General features: G+C 48.8%; 1 protein-coding gene and 2 long non-coding RNA genes across 4 annotated transcripts; all 3 read left to right on the top strand.

The window, feature by feature from the left end:
* The first annotated feature begins 4,365 nt into the window (after positions 1 to 4,365).
* LOC125323909 lies at positions 4,366 to 6,998 on the top strand. The gene is made up of 3 exons (XR_007202695.1): positions 4,366 to 4,396; positions 6,092 to 6,197; positions 6,958 to 6,998. It is a non-coding gene; the product is annotated as an uncharacterized LOC125323909 (long non-coding RNA).
* Positions 6,999 to 7,151: 153 nt separating this feature from the next.
* LOC125323907 lies at positions 7,152 to 10,064 on the top strand. Its single transcript, XR_007202693.1, has 3 exons — positions 7,152 to 7,193; positions 8,691 to 8,843; positions 10,024 to 10,064. It is a non-coding gene; the product is annotated as an uncharacterized LOC125323907 (long non-coding RNA).
* A 45-nt stretch (positions 10,065 to 10,109) lies between these two features.
* LOC125323878 (TOG array regulator of axonemal microtubules protein 2-like) lies at positions 10,110 to 18,505 on the top strand. Of its 2 annotated transcripts, XM_048299250.1 has the most exons (5): positions 10,110 to 10,141; positions 11,098 to 11,201; positions 13,922 to 14,126; positions 15,310 to 15,526; positions 18,125 to 18,505. In XM_048299250.1, the coding sequence occupies exons 1-5, from the start codon at positions 10,130 to 10,132 to the stop codon at positions 18,358 to 18,360; spliced, it is 774 nt and encodes a 257-aa protein (XP_048155207.1). In that variant the 5' UTR covers positions 10,110 to 10,129; the 3' UTR covers positions 18,361 to 18,505. The 2 variants fall into 2 exon arrangements, with proteins under 2 accessions (XP_048155207.1, XP_048155206.1); XM_048299249.1 differs by lacking the exon at positions 18,125 to 18,505 and having other exon boundaries at positions 15,310 to 15,901.
* Positions 18,506 to 21,185: the final 2,680 nt, after the last annotated feature.

Below are 21,185 nucleotides of genomic sequence, written 5' to 3' on the forward strand. Positions count from 1 at the left end.
TTGTGGCCTCTGTTATATTTTGTGTCTCCACTTTGCACTTGGGACTGACTGCACTGGTCCCAAGGAGGTTACCCTGGAGTCAGTAGTTTCCCTGTCAACTTCTCAGATGCTCTTACCTTCCAAGGCCTTGCCTCCCAATCCAGAATAGCCCTCCTTCCTCAAAGCCCATATCTAACTCTTTTTTATTATTAAGCTGACCATTTTGCAGGGCAAAAAATCCAGATTTAAGACATTGGTTTTTTGCTACTTTGCTGCCACGTGTTTTAATCCTCTGTGAAGCCATGTAAAGAGTGATTCATCCTCTGAGTTTTAAGGGCTCTGTTGGAGAGTGTTTCAGAATGAGCTACATTGTTCCACTTCCATTAGGAAAATCAGCCTTTAGTCAGACTGGCCTGAAAGTGGCCCAATCTCACACAGTTTAGAATGAAAATCCTTGGGGAAAGCAAATTATCCAATTTCAAGAACACAATTCACGTTTTGCTAACACTCCTGCAATCCTAAGCTTTTCTTTTCATGTCCTCTAAAATATTGCCACAAAGACAAGAAAATATTGATCCAAATGCTTACGGGCATTGAAACCCAGGAGTTCTTTTAGGAACCAGGAAGAAGATGTTTACTAAAATCAGCATGAATTAGGACAGATAAGAATCTCTGTCAAGAGCAAGCTCCGTCTCTGCCCTTCTCTATCAAACGCAGCGGCTCTCCAGCATCCAGGGCTGAGGCCTCCATCCTGCAGGAGGTTTCATTCTGCTGGCCACAGAGCAATGCCATGTCTGCTGCCAGTGCACTGTGGCAGTAGCCCATCCATTGGGAGAGGTTCTAGGCATATGTAGCTTGCTGCTCTCAGACACAATCTCTGGGTCTTATCAGAGCTCTGCAATCTGGAAGCTGTCTTGCCTGTTGCCCAGCAAGGCGCTGTTGGGGGCTTGAAGTGTGCCAGAGATTTACAGGAACCTTTGCTTCCATTAACAGGCCTCCCAGTGAGCCAGGCCAAGGAGACGGATCACCCCACCAGTGCTGGCCTTACGAGTGCCGAAGCCCTGAAGGATGGCTTTGGAAAGGTGAGGGATAAGGACAGGGATGAGCAGACTTCCTTTCCAGTGACTGTTTAGTGCTAGGCCCAAACTGTCCCTGAAAATCATAATCTTCCACTCTTGGGGGGTGGGGATTCTCTTGGGAATATATTTGACAGCTACAGAGCAATTGCTTGGCTATTTCCAGTGGTGGCAAGGTCACTGGTTTGGAGATGGTGCTAAGGTCATGCCAGAAGCATTCTTTATGTGCAAAGGCCCTTTTAGAGAAGTTCTGAATGGCAGAGCAAGCTACACATCAGTGAATGTGGGCAAAGTGCATCCTGGGAAGCACAGAAGCAAGGATTCTAATGCTGAGTGTAAGCAAGGGTGCAAAATAAAATGGGAGAGTTTGATTTTTCCTGGTTACCTTTCTTGCTGTATCTCACAGCCCTCTCATTCTCAATTTTTCCATGCATTAACATCAATGTTTCTGCAACTTGTTTTCATGTGACTCCTCTTTTTGGCCTCACGGTCTCCGAGAGCAGCTGAGTCCTTCAGAAGCCAGAAGTGAGAAACAGCTGCAATTCCTGGCCATGAGTGTTAAGCAACAGCTACTGACCCCTCCTTGCTGCGTATTGCACATGGTTTTTATTCTCCTGCCATGGCCTGTAGGAAGGGAACTGCCTGCTCACTGATCACGTAGGCTCTTCATCTGTCTTGGAGCACTCCTGTGATTTTCTTGCTTCAAGCAGGGCCTCCTGACACAGGCTGAGAAACAGTACCTTGGAGCAGTGGGAGGTTATGGCAATAAAGCGTTCCACCTCACTGTGTGTAATTGCCAAGGTGAGGACAGGAGACATTCTTCAGAAACCATTGGTTTCTGTGCCACTGTTATACTTAAAATTCTTTGGGATAACAAAGAGATGTTACCCAGCTCCAGCAAGTTTTCTGGGCCTTTCCATTGTCACCCTCCACTTCCAAGCTCCTCTTTGGTCCCTGCAGGCTTTAGCCTACCGCCTGTCAATGGCACAGCTTCCAGTGTGCAGAGGAAACACCCTGGTAGTGCCTTGAAGAAGAAGGTCTTGAGGAAGCAGGACAACGTGCCCTTACTGCCCAAGAAGCCCATCATCCATGGAGACGGCAGCTTCCCACGCAACTCCTCAGGTAAGCCTGCTCCACAGCAGCTTTTTCCTGCACCGGTTTTCCTTGCACAAGGAGCACAAACTGCCTCCTGATTCAGCCACCACAGCTGGGATCTTGGGTTCATAGCCTGTGCTGAGAATGAACAGCAAATCTACTCTTGAGTTACTCCAGCTCGGCAGTACTGGAGCAGTTGGTTCTTATTGATCCATTGGAAAGCTGAGCTGCATAAAGTAGTGGTAAAGACCTAAGCTCTGGCTTTTGCCCATCCTGATAGAGCAAACTACAGCACTGGTGCCAGGAGGCAGCTATAACTGCAGGGATGAGCTCGGGGCAGTCTGGCAGGGTGTGCTCACTGTGCACCTACGAGTACCACCACGATCAGTTGTCCACTCTCCATCTTGGCCCTCTGCCTGTGCTGCTGTCCGCCTCTGCAGCCAGCTTTCCTGCTCTCCCAGCAAGGGTTGTCTCTGCATGGCAGTCAGCCACTTGGTGCAGCCGTGCTGCTGCTCCCAGAAGTGCCCAATGGCTTCTCGCCGCTGCCATCCCACGGCCTGCAATGCCAAGAGGGAACAAGCAGCGCCTCCTGTGTCACCCCACCCAAATACAGCGGCCTGTGTAGCAGGTGACAGCCAGGAGGGGCTGCCTGGTGCTCCCAGGCTGTTTGCTGCCCGCAGTGAATACACAGCACATAGTCCCTTGTGGCTCTTGCCTCTCCTGTGAGGGCAGCCTGCCTGTGCTATGATCCTGAGTAGGGTAAGAGAAGAAGAAGGGAGCTAGGAATGATACTTTGAGTGCTCTTTTCTAGTGATGCTACTTCCATGGTCACAATTGACCAGAACTAGCCTGACGTGGCTCCCCATTCCTATTGAATATAGATGTGTACATCCACATCCTTCTGCAGTGACACCACTGATGGCAGTGACAGGGGTACACCAGTGACAGCCAGATTAGCTCCCATCTGAATATTTTTGATGTTACACTTCCTCCATACTGTGTGAGAACATGCAGGGTAGCACAAAACTTCTACAGATTCTAGAGCAGTTCATCTAGATTCTGTGCAATATTTAAACTCCATCATTTGAGACAGCTCAGATGTTTCCTTGTACACATTAGAAAACGACCTGTTGAGTGCATGACATGAAATTGATGATCAAGAGTCCTTTGGATGACAAGTGGGTTTCTTAAGAAATGCATTTATCATCTGAATTTTCTCATACCTTGTAAACTGACTATCAAGAGATTGTGTCTGCCAACAATTTGCATCTGTATTTACGTATTCTTATCATCAATTTGCATTTGGAAGGCTTTTTTATCAACCATCTGGGCTAGAGATTCCATTTTTCCACAAGAGAAAGCTTAGGCTTGCACAGTGTGCACACAAGTCCATTTGAGGACAAACACATTTCACCTCAGCATCTTTCAAATACAGCCAGTGTGTACTTTATTGAAATAGTAAAGATTCATGATGCTTAGAAAGAACAAAATCCATGAACTACTCCCTTCCCAAGAGCAGGCTGAAATGTAAGTGCACTCAGCTGCCCTCTGTCTAGAATATTTGAAGCCAATGGGAACAGAGGCGCTGTGAGGTGTGAAGGGTCAGGTATCGCTGTTCCCTGGTAGCTGCTCTGAGGGGATTCAGCCGGGCCCAGCAGGACTCGCTTGTTCAGGCTCGGCTTGGTGCTGTCACGAGGCAGCTGCAGGTCTTTCCTCAGGGAGTTGCAGAGTGCCTCTGTCCTCAGGGCTCGGGGAAATCAGGGCGCTGAGACAGGAGAGGCAGCTGAGGGGTCCCTCGTGGGGAGCAAGTCCTGCTGGTGGGCACTGTCTCACAGGGAGTGGGAGCTCTGCGGCCTCAGGAACGTGCCACTGGCTGTGGTACCTGTGGCACTTGGGAGCTGGCGCTGTGTGGGCAATTGTCAGGTTGAGCCAAGGAGCTGTGCCCAGCTGGGGGGGCTGGGAGAAAGCAAGGAGCCAGAGAGCAGGGAATTCTCTGAGCCAGTGCCAGTTTGTACCTCATGGAAGCCTGGCTGGGAGATGGGGCTGCAGGCCGCTCCATGGCGGGGTGCCTTGCCCGGGGCTGCAGCGCTCATGGCTGACCCTCTCCTTACAGTGACCCCGCAGACGGCCACTGGTGCCGAGCGCCGAGAGGAGCCGCTCCGTGGGAAGGGGCAGAAGGACGGAGCCTCTTTGGAGCCACAGCAGTCCTTGCTTGAGGCACTCTCCTTGCTCAGCAGCGATGACTGGTAAGAAAGGCCCCGTTCACTCTGTCTCCCTCTTAGCGTTAAGGTAGGTTAGGAGAGCATCTTGCTAGTGCCTCTGAGCCCCAGCAGCCCAGAGGGCCGAGGGGCACCAGTGAAACCACTCCAGAGCAGAGAGAGGATAAAGATTTGAGAGCAGCCTTTTCTTGGCCTTGGTCTGCAGCAGTGCTCCAGCTGCAGCAGGTCCGTGCTGTTTCCTCGCTTTGCCTGCTGCTCTGTGGAGCTGCAAAGGAAATCTTGAGGGAAGAGAGAAAGCTGTGGGACAAGATGATTTGCTGGCTGAAGCCAGAAGCAGGATGGCAGCAGTTTGGAGTGTAGAGATTTGGGTGCCTCGGGGCCCAGTGGGACTGAGTAAGATTTGTCTCTGGCCCCACTGCTGGCAGCAGTGGCAGGAGTCAGGGTCTGCCTGTGACCTTCCGCATGTGAGTCCCAGGAGCAGCTACAGGGAGTTCTTCTTTCTGAGAAATGCACTGAGTTGTGCTATAGAGTCACTCAGCCTGTCATTAGTCCTGAGGGGCTCGTGGCAGAAGAGAAGGAAAAAGAAATAAAATCCTCTAGGAATCTTGCACTTTTGCAAGTCAACTCTTTCCTTCTCACTGCTTCATATGGGCCTGAGATGTTTTGTCAATACTCACAATGTGTCCCAAACTTAGACACAGACAGAAGGAGGCCTGTAGAGGCCCAGAGGTGATAACCCCACAAATGTTAGGTGATATTGGTTGTCTTTTTGATGTCTGGGTTATCATCTACTCACTGCTGGATGCTTCATTCACCCTGGGATAAGGACTCCATTCACCCTGGGATAAGCATGAAAAATCTGCTGCAATGCATCTCCTTGTGCAGTCGCCTTTGCTCTGCCCTGTCTCTTCTGCTTTCTCTTCCCCATTTCTGTTTGGTGCCCTGTGAGGTGCAGAGAGCTTCTGCAGCTGTGGGGGGGTCCGGGTGACACTCAGGGATGCCCGTGGCATCGGCCGCCAGCCCTGCGCTGCAGCCCCGATGCATCACGCGCCTTCCTGTAGCTCAGGTCCTGCCCAAAGCAAGTGCTGAGAGAGGGAGTTGTTTGCACCTTGTAAATAACATGTTGCTGCTGTTTTAGGTAGGGGCTTTTGGGAAAAGCTAGACTTTCAGCTGTTCTTGCCCTGGTGTGGAATCTTCTGGGGCATCCTGCTGCTTTCCTGGAGAATGTGTGAGGTGGAGTGGAGTGGGTGACAGACAGGCCTAGATTGCAGAGTGGAAACTCAGCTACAGAGTGCCAGTGCAGACTCTCACTGCTGAACTGCCTGCTGGAGCTGGCAAAGAAGGAAAATGCCCCAGACGCAGCCCAATGGGACTGTGTCTCAGGGACAGGTACAGGGAGGTGACAAGAAACAGCAGCATGGCACGGTCTCACAGCCTCCAGGAAGCACTGACATAGGGACTTCATGTGCCAGAGACTTCAGAAAGGCTGTCTTGTTAAACGGCCACAAATGAAGACTCTGAAAGCCCTCTATTTGCCTCTTGGATTTGTGTATGCTTTTGACAGCCACAGCAACCTGTGGCAGCGAGTTCCACGATTTCATCAAGTACTGCTTGAAAAGCACCTCCCTTTGTTTGACTGAGCCGCCAGCCTGGTAAATTCAGAGGGTGCTGCCTAGTTCTTGGGTGGAGAGAAAGTCAATCTTTTTGGTACTTGCCTTTCAGGGAGCTGAAGGAGAAGGGACTCTTCAGCATCAAACACCTGGCTGAGTCCCACTCAGAAGTCCTTCTTTGTAGACTTCGTGAGGTTTGCTTGGCACTTACCAACGAGGTAAGAACATTGTTCTGAATCGTCCTCCGTGCTTCTTACACGGTGTGTAGAGTAGATATGTGCTTGTTCACCTCCCTGTGTGCTCAGGGACTGCCTTCATTTCTGTTTCTAGACCTTATCTTTCTCATGTCTGTCAGCTCTCTATAGGATCTGTGTGCACATGTAGCTCTATTTACTGGTAGGTCGGGCATCTGACACTCTCCTCTTGGAGCGAGCTGCCATTACAATGCAACGTGCAAATGCAGAAGCGGAGACACTAATTATGTTATTTGCTGCAGTCCAAATCTCTGCCCAAGCTGTAATTCAACACTGCCAATTAGTCTGTAGACTTGAGCCTGTGTTTTCTGTTTCCTGGCTGAGGGCTTCAACTGCTGCTGTTGCTTTTTCAAACAGGAGCAAATGACTCTTTTGTCTTTATGACTTGTGCCTTTATGGCTTGAGAGCAGCCCTTGCTTTAATTTGTTTCTTTGTTTTTTGAATAAAAGGGCCTAAAACCAAAGCAGTGGACATTCCAGAAGAATTAAGTAGAACACTTTAAGTGAAATAATATGTTTTAGGCCTGCAGGAAGCAGGCCTGAGGCCTAGCACAAGTAGGTGCCAGAGTTAAGTGCCTTTCTGTGCTTGCGCTCTTCTGCTCTGCCTGTGCTTTTGTGTTCCCCTGGACACAGCGGGAAGTGTTGTCATTTCCTGGGACTTTTGTCTAAGGCAACTGGTTTTCTTTTCAAGGTGATTCTTATGTTTCCCCGCATGACTTCCCCAGGTGACCAACCTTCGCTCAAAGGTGTCTTACTCTGCAATCGTCACTCTTGGAGAGCTCTTTGTGACCTTGCAGAAGGACATGGACTCGGAGGTGGATGAGGTTGCTCGGGTCCTTCTCCAGATGGTGTGGAACTCCCCAGAGTTTGTTCAGAAAGCAGCCAGTCACACCCTGGGAGTCATGGTGGAGCATGTGACTCCTGCACGAGCAATGACTGCTCTCATGGACAGTGGAGTCCAGTAGGTTCTTCTTCTCTTAGTGATATTCTTCACCTTCTATTGTGTGGGGGGGAGAAGGGCTGAGAGAGAGAATGGGAACGGTGGGAGGGAAGGGTCCTGTATCCTGCATCTTCTGTGAACTCAGTGACTTGATTCTCCAATCAACCTCACTTCTTTCCTCTTGTCACCTATTTCTGCCCTCGTGCAGCCCTTTAGTTGACAGAATCACAGAGCTGTAGAATATGCTGAGTTGGAAGGGGCCCATCAGGCTCATCGAGTCCAGCTCCTGCCCTTGCACAGAACAAACACACCAAGGGTCACACCATGTGCCTGAGAGCGTTGTCCAAAGGCTTCCTGAACTCTCTCAGGCTTGGTGCTGTGACCAGTACCCTGGGGAGCCTGTTCCAGTGCCCAGCCACCCTCTGGGTGAAAAACTTTTTCCTGATATCCAAGCTCAACCTCCCCTGACTCAGCTTGCTGCTGCTTCCTGGAGTTCTCCCAGTCTGTCCGAGTTGCCTAGATGTGGTGAATGGTGGGCAAGTGAAAGTGCCTGCAAAGGCTAAGGATAGAGCCCTGTGGTTTTGTGGGAAGAGGGACAATTGCAACTGCAGCTGTGAGCGCTCTTTGATATTTCACAGCCCTAACCACAGAGGCCTTGGGAAAAACCATGCATCCTCATTATGCCATTCACTTGAGAAGTAAGGAGGGTTCTTGCTGGGGCATGGAGCACATGGGGGAGAACGTGCTGGGTGTGGCACAGCCTGCACAGCAGGTGCAGCTCCTGCCAAGAGGAGTCTTGTAGGACTGTCCTGGCCTTAGAGGCCCACTTGCTATTCAAACTGATGTCTCATGTTAGCCTTGAGATGATGAATCACTGTACAGGCACCTTCACAGGCCGACTGCCATGGGACAGCTGAAGCAGGTGCTGCCTTAAGTTTTGGTGCTGGGCCTGATAGTCCCCAAGAGACACTGTCTAGAACAGGACAAGCTGGCTAAACTGACTGCCACCCTTTCCTCAGCTTTGGAAAAGGGGGAAACGTTCAGATGTATCTCTCGCCAAGCCTCACAGAAGAAACTGGCTGCATTGCAGAATATTCTGCAACTTCATGTCCCACAGCGTGTTTTCCCTGCATTTGTTTCTTTCCCAAGGTCTGCAGATTTGGGGTAAATGGGTGGAAATATCCTCAATCCTGCTGCAGCTGTCTGTGTAGTGGCTGGCCCCTGATGGGTCAGCCTGGGTTGTCTTTAATTTCCCTCTTTCTCAGAGTGAATTTGGGGAAAGACGTTGAGTATCAGATAGTGCAGGGAGACTGAATTCCTCACTCTTGCTTGCAGGCAGTCCTTCTGTAGAGTGCTAACTTTGTGTTTCTCTGCGGACAGAACCTTCTACAGGTGTCCCAAGTGTCAGGGAGAACCCAGGCCTCCTTCCCCCAGCAATGACAGGGAGCATGCTCTGGCCAAGGCCTGCGCTGTGTCCCTCTGCTCCCTGTGCCCCAGTGTCCGCTCTCTTCTTCCCAGGAGCCGCCACGTCCAGGTGCGGAAGTGCGCGGCCCAACTCCTCCTGTCCTTGATGGAGAAAACTGGAGTCACGAAGCTCGCAGGAACGCCCAGGGCTGAGAGGCTGGCGCACGCGGCAGGGACGCTTGCTCAGGACTGTCACGAGGACACAAGGTAATGATCTTCATTTCACCTCCTAAAACAGGAAAACTGTTGGGTGTCTGGCTGTAAAGGGCAAAACCACAAAAGAGTGGAAGCTAAAGGAAATATTAAGTTCCCTCACTGTGTGGATGAGGTTCACAGAGTCACGGAATACGCTGAATTGGAAGGGACCCATCAGTGTCATCGAGTCCAGCTCCTGCCTGTGTGCAGGGCCCCCCAAGAGTCACTCCATGTGCCCGAGAGCATTGTCCAAAGGCTTCTTGAGCTCTGTCAGGCTTGGTGCTGTGACCACTGCCCTGGCTTGTCTGGGGAAATGACTGTGCTGGGGAACCTGAGGTTGTCCCGCAAGAGGGAGCATTGCCAACTTCCTGGGACTTGAATGATTCTTTCCTGAGATCAAAAGAGCCATCAGATGAGCCAGTCAAACAGTTTTGCTTGGCCTTAGGTGCACAAGACAAAGCCAAAATGTTGGCTAATGTTCATCACTGAAGGATCCCATACATCTATTTCTCATTAACTTAAGACTTTCCTAGAAATATTCCAGGGGTCTTTAGCCAATGTATTCAGTCTTTCTAAACCTCTTCTGCAGATTTCTGTAATGCTCTTATCTGTGGCTGAATGACCTCCAAATTGCTTCCTGAAGAAAACTGTGGTTTCCTAGTGGCAAAATCAACCCAAACCACCCAAATCCCCTCACTTTGAGGATTCAATTCCCATTAATAGCTGCCAAGAACGCATGAGCAACTAGCTGTCCCTGTGCATACATATGGTATAGAATAATCAAAAGCAAGCATGAGGCATTTGGTCCTGGCTTCCCTGCCAGTTAAAGAAAGGCAAATTACTGTGCAATGGCAGCAAGACACTGCTAATAAGCTCTGACTCAAAGCAGAGGTGTTTTGCTTGTTCCCTGGGATCCTTCGATGCCACAGAAGCGCACCCACAGTTTCAGAGTGAGATTGTATTTTTCTGTTGCCCCACGTTCTCCTCTTGCCTCTTGTGTTCAGCTGACAGCACTGTGCAGTGACAAGTGGAGGTAAATCTCTCTCTTTGCTGAGTAGGTAATGCCTTCTCATGCAGGTATGGCAGCTGCTGAGTTTAAGGTATCAGCTTATTCTGTTAATGCTCCTCCTTTGTTTGTTCACCTTCTATTCTTTCTTTCCTTCTTTCTTTCTTTCTTTCTTTCTTGTTTTAGGCATTATGGACAGGAGATGGTGAAAATGATGCTGAATCACCAAAAATTTAAAAGGCTTTTGGAACAATCTCTTTCCACCCGTGACCTGGAAGATATTCTGACAAGAATGAAGAAGAAAGTAAGTGCTTGGTAGGAGAAATGTCTCCTTTGTGCAAGTATTGCCACTGCTGATATGAGATCAAACATACCTAATCTTATCTCATTCCTTTTCTGCCAAATCATTTTGCTCCTGGGAATGAACTGTTGATCCGTAGCCTGTTCATCTGCAGAGCACAAAGGAATTGATAATATTAGGGGAAAAGTGGGGTATTGGATATTTTGTATATTGGCCACAAACAGGGAAGGGAAAGAGGAGGAAATGTGTTTACATTTAAGCATAACCCCCCACCCCACTATCCCTACTCTGCCCCCAGTGACGCAATTAAGTGAGAACAGTGCTTCTGGAGATAACAGAGTCTTTGCAAAAGACACAGGAAGCAGTAGTGCCAAGAAAATTTCCAAATATTCAAAAGATGTCCCAGTCAATCCCAATTCCTACAATTACTATCTGTCTTCTGGGAATACTGCCCTGCTGTCATGCCCTGTGCAGCTGGAAGAAGCTTGGTGAATTCAGCAGCATCCAGAGGAAAATCATTTGTTTGCCTGGGTTATTTTTTTATTCTTTTTACCTACGTTATAGAAGGGAGTGTGCCTTTGTGCAGCAACAGGGAGAGTGAGTGTGGAACCAAATCAACTTCCAACACAATGGGCCAACCTCCAAAGAGTCCAAATTTTTCTGCAGCTTCCTTTAAGAGCATTAGTTCCCTACCAGTTTGCATTATTCCCATTTATGCTCAAGAGGAATGAATTGGGGATTTTAGACTGCTGCTCAGTATGGTAGCAGCCATAACCTGCCTTGGGCTATTGAAAACAAAGAGTTGGCATCACTGAACCTCTGGCCTGTTTCCTTCTGTAAGTTCGGAAAGGTTTGCCCAAGCCTTGGTAGCAGTGATCCTGGTTATAAGTTGTGTTTTAAACAGGTAATTTCCTATTTTACATTCTAAAGATCCATGGGGTTTCTTTATGCCTTTGTAGGGGATGGAAACGCAGAAGGATGAACACCCATCTGTCGAGAAGCCTGTGAAGAAGAGGAGCGATGGCTCGAAGAAGCCCCAGGCCACATTGCCTTCTAGTAAACGGTACTGAGCACTTTAGTTAGATGTGACAAAGCACGTGGCAAGCTTTACATGTCTCTTCCTCAGGAAAATCTTTCTGGTGGAGATGACCTGTGCCAGAGATTGTTTCCTTTCCCTACAAATGCTCTATCATAAAAAATGTCTCCTTCTGCATTACGCTGAACACAACTTCTCTGGAAGGGTTTCCACAAAAAATGGGCGACAAAAAGACACCCATTGGTTGCAGCTCAGAAGATCCAGTGCACTGGCAAGGACAGTGCTGTGGAGGCTGTGAGAGGGCCATGTCTCCGCTGCCTCACTTGGGACAAGTAAATTCAAGCAGGGTTTTTTTCCTCTGAGAGCAGTCTTTTTCAGATGGGTGTTTTGATGAGAAGTCCCAGTCTAGAAGCAAGATGCCGTTCCCCAAAATAGCACTTCCCATGCATGTGGTTTGGCCTTCCTGAGTCATGGTTTTCTTACCCTCAGACAGTACCAAGATGAGTAGTAAGTAGCAAGCCAGTTCCTGAGCAACTTTGGTCAACAGGTGTCTCAATGTGGACGTTTTGTCTTGACATTCCTGTCCTTCATACTGTTTGCTTGATGGACAGCATGTTTGGTTTATTTCCCCCTGTGCTGCAATCAGCATTTGAGACAGGAATTTGGTCCTTGCTGTCTCTTCCTGCCAGTGGGAGAGCTACTTGTACCTGTTGTCCTCTGATAACAGAGGGGATTTATTTAGCTCTGTCATGCTCAGCGCTGGCAGGAGAGTGACCACATGCCTCAGTAGCGTAGTCAGGATCTTCCCATGCTCAAGAGAGTTGTTCCCAGTGGGTTTGTTAAGCTGTGGATCTAGTCTCTAGGGAAGCAATCATGTGAGCGTAGTGCTGGGATGTCTGGCTTCTGTTTTTATCCCTGTTACGGATTTTCTGGATCCTTCAGATATGCCCCTATCCATCTGTTCAGATGCATCTGAGCTACTTTTCCAGATTGTCATGCCTGCTGTAGAGACACTTCTCCAGAGGGATGAGTTTCCTTATTATAAGACGCACACCTCCCTCATGATGAGGCATTTAAACATGGAAGTAGCGTCTCTCTTTCTTCACAAAGCAGTGCGACATGTGTACCTGGGAAGCCGTCTGGAGATAAGTGAGATGCATCTCATCCTTGGTTTTCCTGAGTAAGCACTGGTGAGAATGTTGCTTGCAGATTGTCTCCTGTAATGATTGTGTAGCGGGTTTGGTTTGTAACCAGGCAGAAACACCAATTTAGTGTAGTGGTTTGGTCCAAAATACTCATTACTATTTACCTTCTGTGAGATAAGAATTAGGAGAAACGCAAAGCAGTCACCAAACTTGAAAGAATAGAAAGAAGTTTATTAACAGACCTAAAAGAAGAAAAAAAAAGTCATACCACGCCTTCAGAACACTTCTCCTCCCCCCTGCCTTTCTCCCTTCTTGCAGTGATAATGTAAAAAGACAGCCCTTGAGATGTTCAGTCTGTTTACCACTTCCATAATAACCTTGTTCAGTCCATTTAGGAAGAGGAGTCTCTTGCCCATGCTATGAAAACATTATCGCAAGGAGCCAGCCACCCGGGTTGGTTCTCTGCTTGCATGTGAGTCCCTTCCCCCGTCTTGCAGCTTTTCCCACAACTGCTTTCGAGGGTCCACTCTTGAATTGCTGGGGTAAAATTTTAAGGTTGAGCCGTTCAGAAACAAAAGTTCTCTTCACCCATCTCTGGGAGTATTTCATTTCTAAGAATAGAGGCCCTTCTCCTTCCCTGGAAGCAAAGGGTCTTCCTCATCTTCCTCTTTAGAACTATCTCTGGGAGCATCTCTAGGACCTGAGGTTTTCTCCTTTTCCATTTGGAGCAAAAGTCCTCATCACTTCCATCTCTCCCTGTTCAAACTTCTCATGAAATTACAGCTGCGTCAGCATCTGCTTATCTCAGCGCAGGTGCTTTTGCTCACAAGTACAAGTTGAATGCTCCACCCCCCATGCCTTCATGAAATTACAGCAGGTACTCTGATCGATCATAGCTTCACAACAGAATTTCAGCTTTAAGCATCTCCTCTTTCACTTCCCTCCGGTTTTCAGCTCTTCATAGCACTAAAAGGGTTAATCTCACCTAGGCCTTGCAGCTGGAATGTGGCTTATCGCTGTTGGTCACATGACCTCTGCCAGACAGCCGTGCAGCTTTAGCTGAATCTTGGCAGCTCTGGAGAGGGGGAGCCGAGCCGCTCCGGCTGCCCACAGCCCTGCTGTGGGGGGGGTTCCGCGGGTGGAACAGGGCCCGTCGGCTCCAGGATGGCCGTGGCCCGACCCGGCCTGGCCTGAGCAGGGCCTGGGCCGGGCCCGCTGGCCCCCACACGGGGCCCGCAGCCACCTGTCCCAGCACCGGAAACAAGACAGAGAGAGTCTGCCTCGGGGTTTCCTGTTCTTAAGTGTGGATCACAGAGGCGGTCACAACTTTAAGTGGCTTAAAGAATTGTCCATATTCAAAGTGGCCAGCTGATAGGTTCTGTCAGGTCACAGAAGGAGCTGTAAGCACTCCTTTGCAAGAACATCACTTCCGGGACTATGCTTGCTAACCCATGACAGATTGTCATGAGGTCTCCCGTTGTTTTTCAGATCAGGATTTTCTAGCTTGAAATCACATCATTAGGAAACCTCCCCAAGATGTTCTGCTCACAATTAACTGAAGGTATGATCACCAACAGGTCCGCATTTGGTTTTATTCAACAGGGTGAAGTCTACCTCTGATGGACGCCTCCTACGCCGCCCAAAAGCCCAGGTCACGTTACCTCCGGCTGTGGAAGAAACGGAGTCGCTCCAGAAGCTGTACAATCTCCTGGAAGCCAAGGAGTTTAAGACACGGATGGAAGGAGTGGCACTCCTCCTAGACCTGTGCAAAAGCAGCCCCCAGCTCGTCTCCACTAACACTGTCCAAGTATGTAGGGTGTCTTCATTGTTCCTTTCCTTTAGCTCCTTTCCCAAGCCTGTAGCAGGCAAGTTAATTCAGTGTGTCTTGGCACTACATCCTGGCTGTGTGGGACAGGCTGGTGCCTCTTACCCTGAAATATTTAATTCAGGTCCACGCTTCAGGACAAGTTCTTTCGGTCCAGATGTATTTGTCTGGCAGGTGCCTATTGATGCTGTTCATCAGAGGAGGACAGAGTTTTCTGCTGGTGTAACTTCTGCTGTCTCCTACTCCCACTTGGGTTAAGTGAAGGGAATCCAGCCACTGAAAGCGTGGCAATTATTCTCCAGACAAAAAAATGGGTTTGGATGGGGAAGAGAAGTATCAGGCTGGGCAGGTTTAAACCAATTTTTTTTAAAAGGATACTTCTGTAAACTCCGACTTGTCTTGCACAGGCACAACTCTGGTTACTCGTTTCCATCGGCATCCCTAGTCCTCTTGGTAAAGACGGTGCTCACCCTTCTTGGGGGGGTCTTTTTTCTCTTTGGAAAAGGAGGGAAATGGCTAGGGACAGATCTCTTCCTTCTCCTCCCAGTAGCTGCTTTTTCCCTTTGTCCAGAAAATGGTGCCTGATAATGTGGCTGTCAAGGGACTGAACCTGCTCTAATGAGAGCGGTCCAGCACATTAAATTTCAGAAGTCTACCTGCTGGGTAGACAATTGGTCTGGATCCTGGAAGAGTTGATCAGAGCCCTGCACTTCTCCAGACACAGGTTCTGAGACAGATGGAACAAAACCTGGATCTCCTCCAGCCATAGTTTTGGCAAAATCGTAACTGTCCTCAGAACTTGAGACAACTGCGTAGAAAAAGGGGCATTGTAAATATCTGGTTGCATACTTCGAAAGCAAAGATACTGTTTTGCATCAATAAATGGGATGAATTTAATGACTGAAATGTGGAGAGAAACACCATAGGAACTATTCTGTCCCCACCCAAAGCTCTTCAAAATATATGAAAATCTTTCAACCAGCATGAGGTTGCGCAACCATTCCAGTGAGCGGCCCACAGGAAAACAGGGAAATTGTGCAAGCAAGTGCTGACCTGACAGGAAGGATCACTTTCATCTTTTACATTGCTGAGTGCTCACTTCTGCGTCCCTTCCTCAAACAAGGACATTTTAATCCAGCTTTCATGTTGTTTGTTCTCTTCACAGATTTTTGATTATTTTGTCCCGAGACTTGGTGATACGCACAAGAAAGTGAAGCAGAAGGCGCTGGACGTGCTGGCTGAAATCGTAGGCATCCTGAAAGATGGCTTAAACCCGGTGATCATCTGTCTGGTTGAAGGAATAACAAACAACCTAAACTCAAAGGACCCCGGGGTTTATGCCGCAGCTGTGAAAGCGCTGGAAGAATCCATGGCTCACTTAGGTAAGGCTGAGCCCTGGCATGGACTCTCCTCAAGTGTGTCTCTGCCTCTGCGAGTCAAGAGAACGCTGAGTGCCTTGACAGCTGTTGTTGTCTGTGGAAACCTCCAGCTGACATCCACCAGAAGCTGTGCAGGTGCAGTCCTTACGCACCAGTCCCCCACCAGGCTTGAATGTGCATCAGCATTTCCCAAAAGTCCCAGGAGCCCTTGGCTCTGTGCTGCTTGTCTGAAGAGGAAGTGCTGGACTACAGCTTTGCTGGAATTCAGGGCCAAAGGGATTTTTGGAGTTTGCCTGGGCCCCAGTTGACTTCCCAAATGAATAGCTTTGCTGTTGGCATGAAGGGACAGCGGCGCATCAGAACCTCTGCAGAGCAGCCTCCTGGAAGGCTCCACATCATAGGCATTAGCTTCATTAGGACAGCAGGATCAGTTCTTTACTGCATGCTTGCATGAAGATCATTTGGGACCTCCTTTTTGTATCTCATGCAGGAAAGGAGCTCTTAATAATACCCTGCTACTGAAACCCACACTGGGGTGTAGCTCTGTAGTGGTTCCCAATGAAGCAGATTGCCTGCTTTGTCACTGCCAGCCCTGGTGACCCTGTGAGGGACCAAACTTCATCCCACACACGTTCTGTCTCCAGGAAAAGCTTGCCTTGGCTTATTAGAGTGGCAGGACTCGAGGCTTGCAGGCCAATGCAGGCAACAGTAAATTCAAACATGACCCCCAAAACCGCGACAGATAGGCACAAGGAAAACCAAAATACATACGCCGGTCAAGTATTGGGAAATCAGTTCATTTTCCAGTCTCTCTGCCAAGATCTGATTTCACAGATGTTACAGAACCCCACAGGCTACTGAGGCACTGAGCACTAATAGCTCTTGTATGAGTAACTTGGAGTCTTGTCCCTAGATCCACACAGGTAACCTGACAATTTAAAAACAGCTTATCCTTCAGGTGGGAACGGAGGTGTGCATTTTGGAGCCTTCTCACCCTTTTCCATAGGGGAGGGAGAAGATCACCTCTGCAAAGCTCTGGGATGCAAAACCTTTTCACTGCTTACGTGTGATTGAAGTCTTGAGGTCCCTGATGTGAAATGTTTAACATAGCTCCTGGTACAGCAGACAACTTTGGATTTAAAAAGTGACAGGAGAGCTTTTCTTTTGGAATTTAAAATCCTCCCAGGTAGGCTGGAAGGAAAGAAGAAAAGGATTCAAAAATCGGCAGGAATTTCCTTTCTTTTACAAAATGTAGTTGCCCCTGCCCTTTCCCTCCCCACTGTCCTTTCTCTTATGACCTCAGAAGAGAGAGCAGAAATGTGTGTTTCCCTTGTAGATAAAGTATCCCTGATGAAAGAGTTCAGCCACCGCAGGAGTGAACTGAAGGGCCAAGCTCTGCTGGATGTCACGGAGCATCTCTCAGGCATGGCCTCCCCTTCTAAGGCAAGAGGTCTTCCGAGGCAGAATTTACAGGGAATGCCAGTGAATAGACACTAGAGTGGCTCCTCCAAATCAGGAGGTGCTGAGCTTGTCCCTCCTGCCCAATACCCATGGAAGGTGTATTGGGCAGGTTTTCCCTGGCTGCTGCAGAGGTGTGCAGCATCTGAGATGGGGGCGGCGCTCGGCCTCGGGGCTGAGCTCTCACTGGGGCATCTCAGAAGCTGCCTCCAGGAAAGGGAGGGGCTAAAAATTCCCAAGCTGGCTCCTCTCTTGGAAGCTCAGGGACAGCTCTGATCCTTTAGGGAAAATGGTGGCAAATGCTGTTTCAGGGGATCGGTTTGTTTTGTCCTCACAGAATTCTTGCTTTGCTCTTGGAAAGTTTTGAGGCGGAAGCCTGCAGTGCCTGGGGGTCACAGCTTAGGTCCAAACTCAGCACACATGTTAGAGGCACGGATTTTGTGCAAGGCAGCCTTTGGGGGCAGAGGGGCAGAAGCAGAGTGCTGAGGCTCCCTGCCTGTGCTGTGGAAGTGCCATTGGACTGAGCATTTCAGGGTGTGCAGTCAGGGTCTTCCTATGTCAGCGCTGCCCAAAATGCTCCAAATGCAGCTGATAATTGATTGCTCAGAGGAGCTTGCTATGTCAGCAATAGCCAAGGGATGGAAAAATGATAACCTCAATATATACTAGAGAAGACAGTGTATAGCCTTGCTTTATTTATAGCCTTGCTTTAGCGGGGTCTAAATCCACTGCTAATTAAGCCAGGTCACAAAAACGGAGTCATCCTTTTTATTAGAAATCTCTCAATTTCCTCTCTAAAGTGCCTTTCAAACCTTCAGCAGTGGGTTTAGACAACTTCTAAATGGAAATAAACAGCAATTTGACATTTTGGTCATTCATCATGCCGGAAACAGATTGTGGAATGATTTAGTAAAGCTGTGAAGTCTGCCACAGGTACAAGGCTCGGATCTGGAGAAATTAGTCCTGAGGGCTTGGTGGTTCTGTTTTGGGGATGTTCAGCTGCTTTGCCCATTTCTGGATCATGGGGCTCTCACTGTTATTTCACTGATCTTAGCCAGAGAGACTCCCAAAATCACAACTAGAGGTAGATCCTTGTTTGCATTAAGGCTGGTGGTTAAGAAGTTTGCGTCTCTCTTCCGGCAGCGCTTGTGGCATGGGTTTATCCCAGGAGCCCCGAAGTCGTCCAGCGCTACGCCCTGCCCGTGCTCTGGTCCTTCCTGGGGAACAAGGCGCTGCCTGTCCGAAGCGCCAATGTCCGCACTGTGGTCACCAAGCTTGCCTGCGCCCTCTACAAGGTGATGGGCGCCAAGCTGAGGAAGCATGCTGCCAGCCAGCCTCCGCATGTGCGGGAAAACCTCTCCGACATTTTGGGCTGGTGAAGGCTCGATGACCTGCAGGAAGATGACAAAGTGCTGAGTTGGACACCTCCGGACGTGACTTCTTAGCTGTGCCAAAAAGGACAGAATGCAAAGGAAGGGTGTGCACCTGCCCCCGCTCTCTCCACCCCCCTTCCTAGTCGTGGCATGGGGTGCCTGAAGCAACTTCCAATTGAGGACAAGGTGAAGGCTGAGCATGGCTCAGCCTCACAAAGAGGTAAGGCGGGAGCTGGGCCGCTCTCTGGCGGGAGGAAGGCTCTTGTGCCAGCCTAGAGAGCCTGGGCACATTGCCAGGGAACAGTTCTGCCCTGCATGTGCCCCCTGCACTGAGCTGTGCTGCTCCCAGTGCCCCGTGGAGCTGTAGGGCTGCTCAGCTGTGGGGCCGGGAGAGGAGCAGGAGGGTGCGTGTGCAGCTGAGCCATTCCTGGAAAGCACAGGCCTCTGGGCTCCCTGCCGTCCCAGGGCAGCCCAGAGGCCAGGCTGTTCCTGTGCTGGCTCTGTGCAAGTGGGTCAGGGTGTCTCCCTGGTCTGCCTCAAGTGGCTGCTGGCAGGAGCATGTTTCCCTGTGCAGCTCTTTAGAAGTTTCCAGGGAATCTCTCACATGAAATACTGTAGCTTTAGATGCTTTATGTTGGCATTGTGGCCTCTGTTATATTTTGTGTTTCCACTTTGCAGGCGTGACTGGCTACAGTCTTATCAAGAAGTTTTCCTTGGACATTTCCTATGTTCCCTAACCGACAAAGCCCTTGCCTCCTGTCCAGAAGAGCTCTCTTTCCTTGAGCTCAGGAAGAAGGTGCTGCCTGTCCGAAGAATGTTTGAAGATTTGGATTTATACGTTAGGCTTTGTAGTTACAGATGTACATATGTTCTGACATGTAGATGTAGTTTGAATAAATGTGTTGTCATTTTATCTTTTAAATTTTGAAACTAGATTTTCAACAGTATATATTTTATTTTGATTGGTTTTGTTTGTTTTAAATAAAATAATTTTTAAAAAAAACAAGCCGAGAATGTGAGACCTGCTAGCCTAGAGGTTGTCAGAGTGCAGCTGACTCAACGTGCCACTGTCTCACGGTATTCTTTCCTCACAGCGCCTCTCCTCTTCCTCTTTTGCCATGTTTTCTTCATGTCATTTGTGCTGCTGTTTGTTATTTAGCATTACAATGGGGCCACCTATTACCATGTTTGGGGGACAATGGACCCAGAAGATCCTGTGTAGTCTCCAGTTTTCTGCCTCGATCTATTCTGTGCTCACAAAAGGCCTGAGCAAAGCAACAAAGAGAATGTGCCCAAATCCCAAAGCTTTGCTCCTTTGCAATGTCAGACGGATCTGGCTCAGAGGTGTCTTCAATCACAATTCCATAGGTAAGAAGAGGACGTGTATTTCACTGGGAAAAGAGGCACTGCTTTGGAAAAGGCATCTGTATGTATATTTACCCAGGACAGCAGTCCAACGGCGTTGTTTGCAACTTGTTTGCAGAAGGATGAGCGGACTGTGAGGTTATTGAACAGGTGACAAGGGTTCCTCAAATCTGTACCCTAGCCTGGGTGCCATTCAGCCCAGAGTTATGGGGTTATGGCGTAGTACATCCCACACATATTCTGCCTCCAAGAAAAGCTTGGCTTGGCTTAATCGAGTGAAATAAATAGAAGAGCAATGAAATGGACATTTAAACTCGTCACTTTAGAGTGATTCTCCTGCTTTCCAATGTCAGCCCTGTACCTCATGCTCCCAAGGCTTGTTATGAACGAGTGTTTGAGATTGCTTAAAAATTCACTGTCAAGGTTATCAGTAAAACCAGATTGAATATGTCCTAGGTTACAGTGTAAGATGCAACCAAGAGTATGTATTCTATTGTCACCTTCACAAGCTGTTAAAACAGATGGGGCTGTGTTTGTTATCTCCTACCATGACTCATCCTGGATAAATCCCTCTGGGGGCTATCTCTGTTTAATGGGCAATCAATGACCCACCCCATGACTCACAGAATTACATCAGCCCATTGGGAGATGCTCCACCCAGGGGGAGGAGCCAAGCATTCCCACCTGGATATAATCAGGTAGGATTGAAGCACAAGCAGCTCTTCTCTACTGGATTCCCAGAGGATAAGAGCTACTACTGGACCCTCTTCTGAAAACCAGAGTCTTCTACAGGATCACTGCTTCAATAGGACCACTTCATCTGGGCTCCTACCACCACCCTGACTAACAGGGTGTCAGGTTGTATCCTGACTCTGTCAGTGTTCTTGTACTATTGCAATTATTTTAATTTTCCTATTAAATTACAGTTCTGTCTTGTGATCTCTCACTGGTTTGTTTTCAAACTAGTACAGAATGTTAAGTAACAGCTCAACAAAATTTGTTGGCAACATTCACACTATTACTTACTAGTCCTTTAAGGCACAACAAGGAAAAAAAGCAACAAACAAAATGCAGTCAATCAAACTAGACATGAACTGAGAACTCTCTCTCTCTCTCTGTGTGTGTGTTTAGACGGGTTTGACAAAGGGAGAGAAAGGACAAGGATGAAAAGGAATGTGGCCTAAAAGCTTAACAGCACTCAAGCTTAACAGTAGTTAAACTGGAGCCGTGAGGAGTGGGGGTATTGGCCCAGGATCCATTGTTGATCGACGATCCTTGAGCTCGCTGGCTCTGAGAGGCCCCACTGGAGGTTGCCAGTGGCAGCCGCTGTGGTCCAGGAGAGCTTCCAGGGCTTCCTTTTGGACCGCTGTTTATGGGCCACAAGACAGTGGGCTTCAGTCATAAAATGCTTCATCATGGCCGCACTTTGGGTCAGCACCCTGTCTTTGGAAGTGCGAGAAGAAGGA

Source organism: Corvus hawaiiensis, chromosome 3, assembly GCF_020740725.1.
Source record: "Corvus hawaiiensis isolate bCorHaw1 chromosome 3, bCorHaw1.pri.cur, whole genome shotgun sequence".
Taxonomy (NCBI): Eukaryota; Metazoa; Chordata; class Aves; order Passeriformes; family Corvidae; genus Corvus; species Corvus hawaiiensis.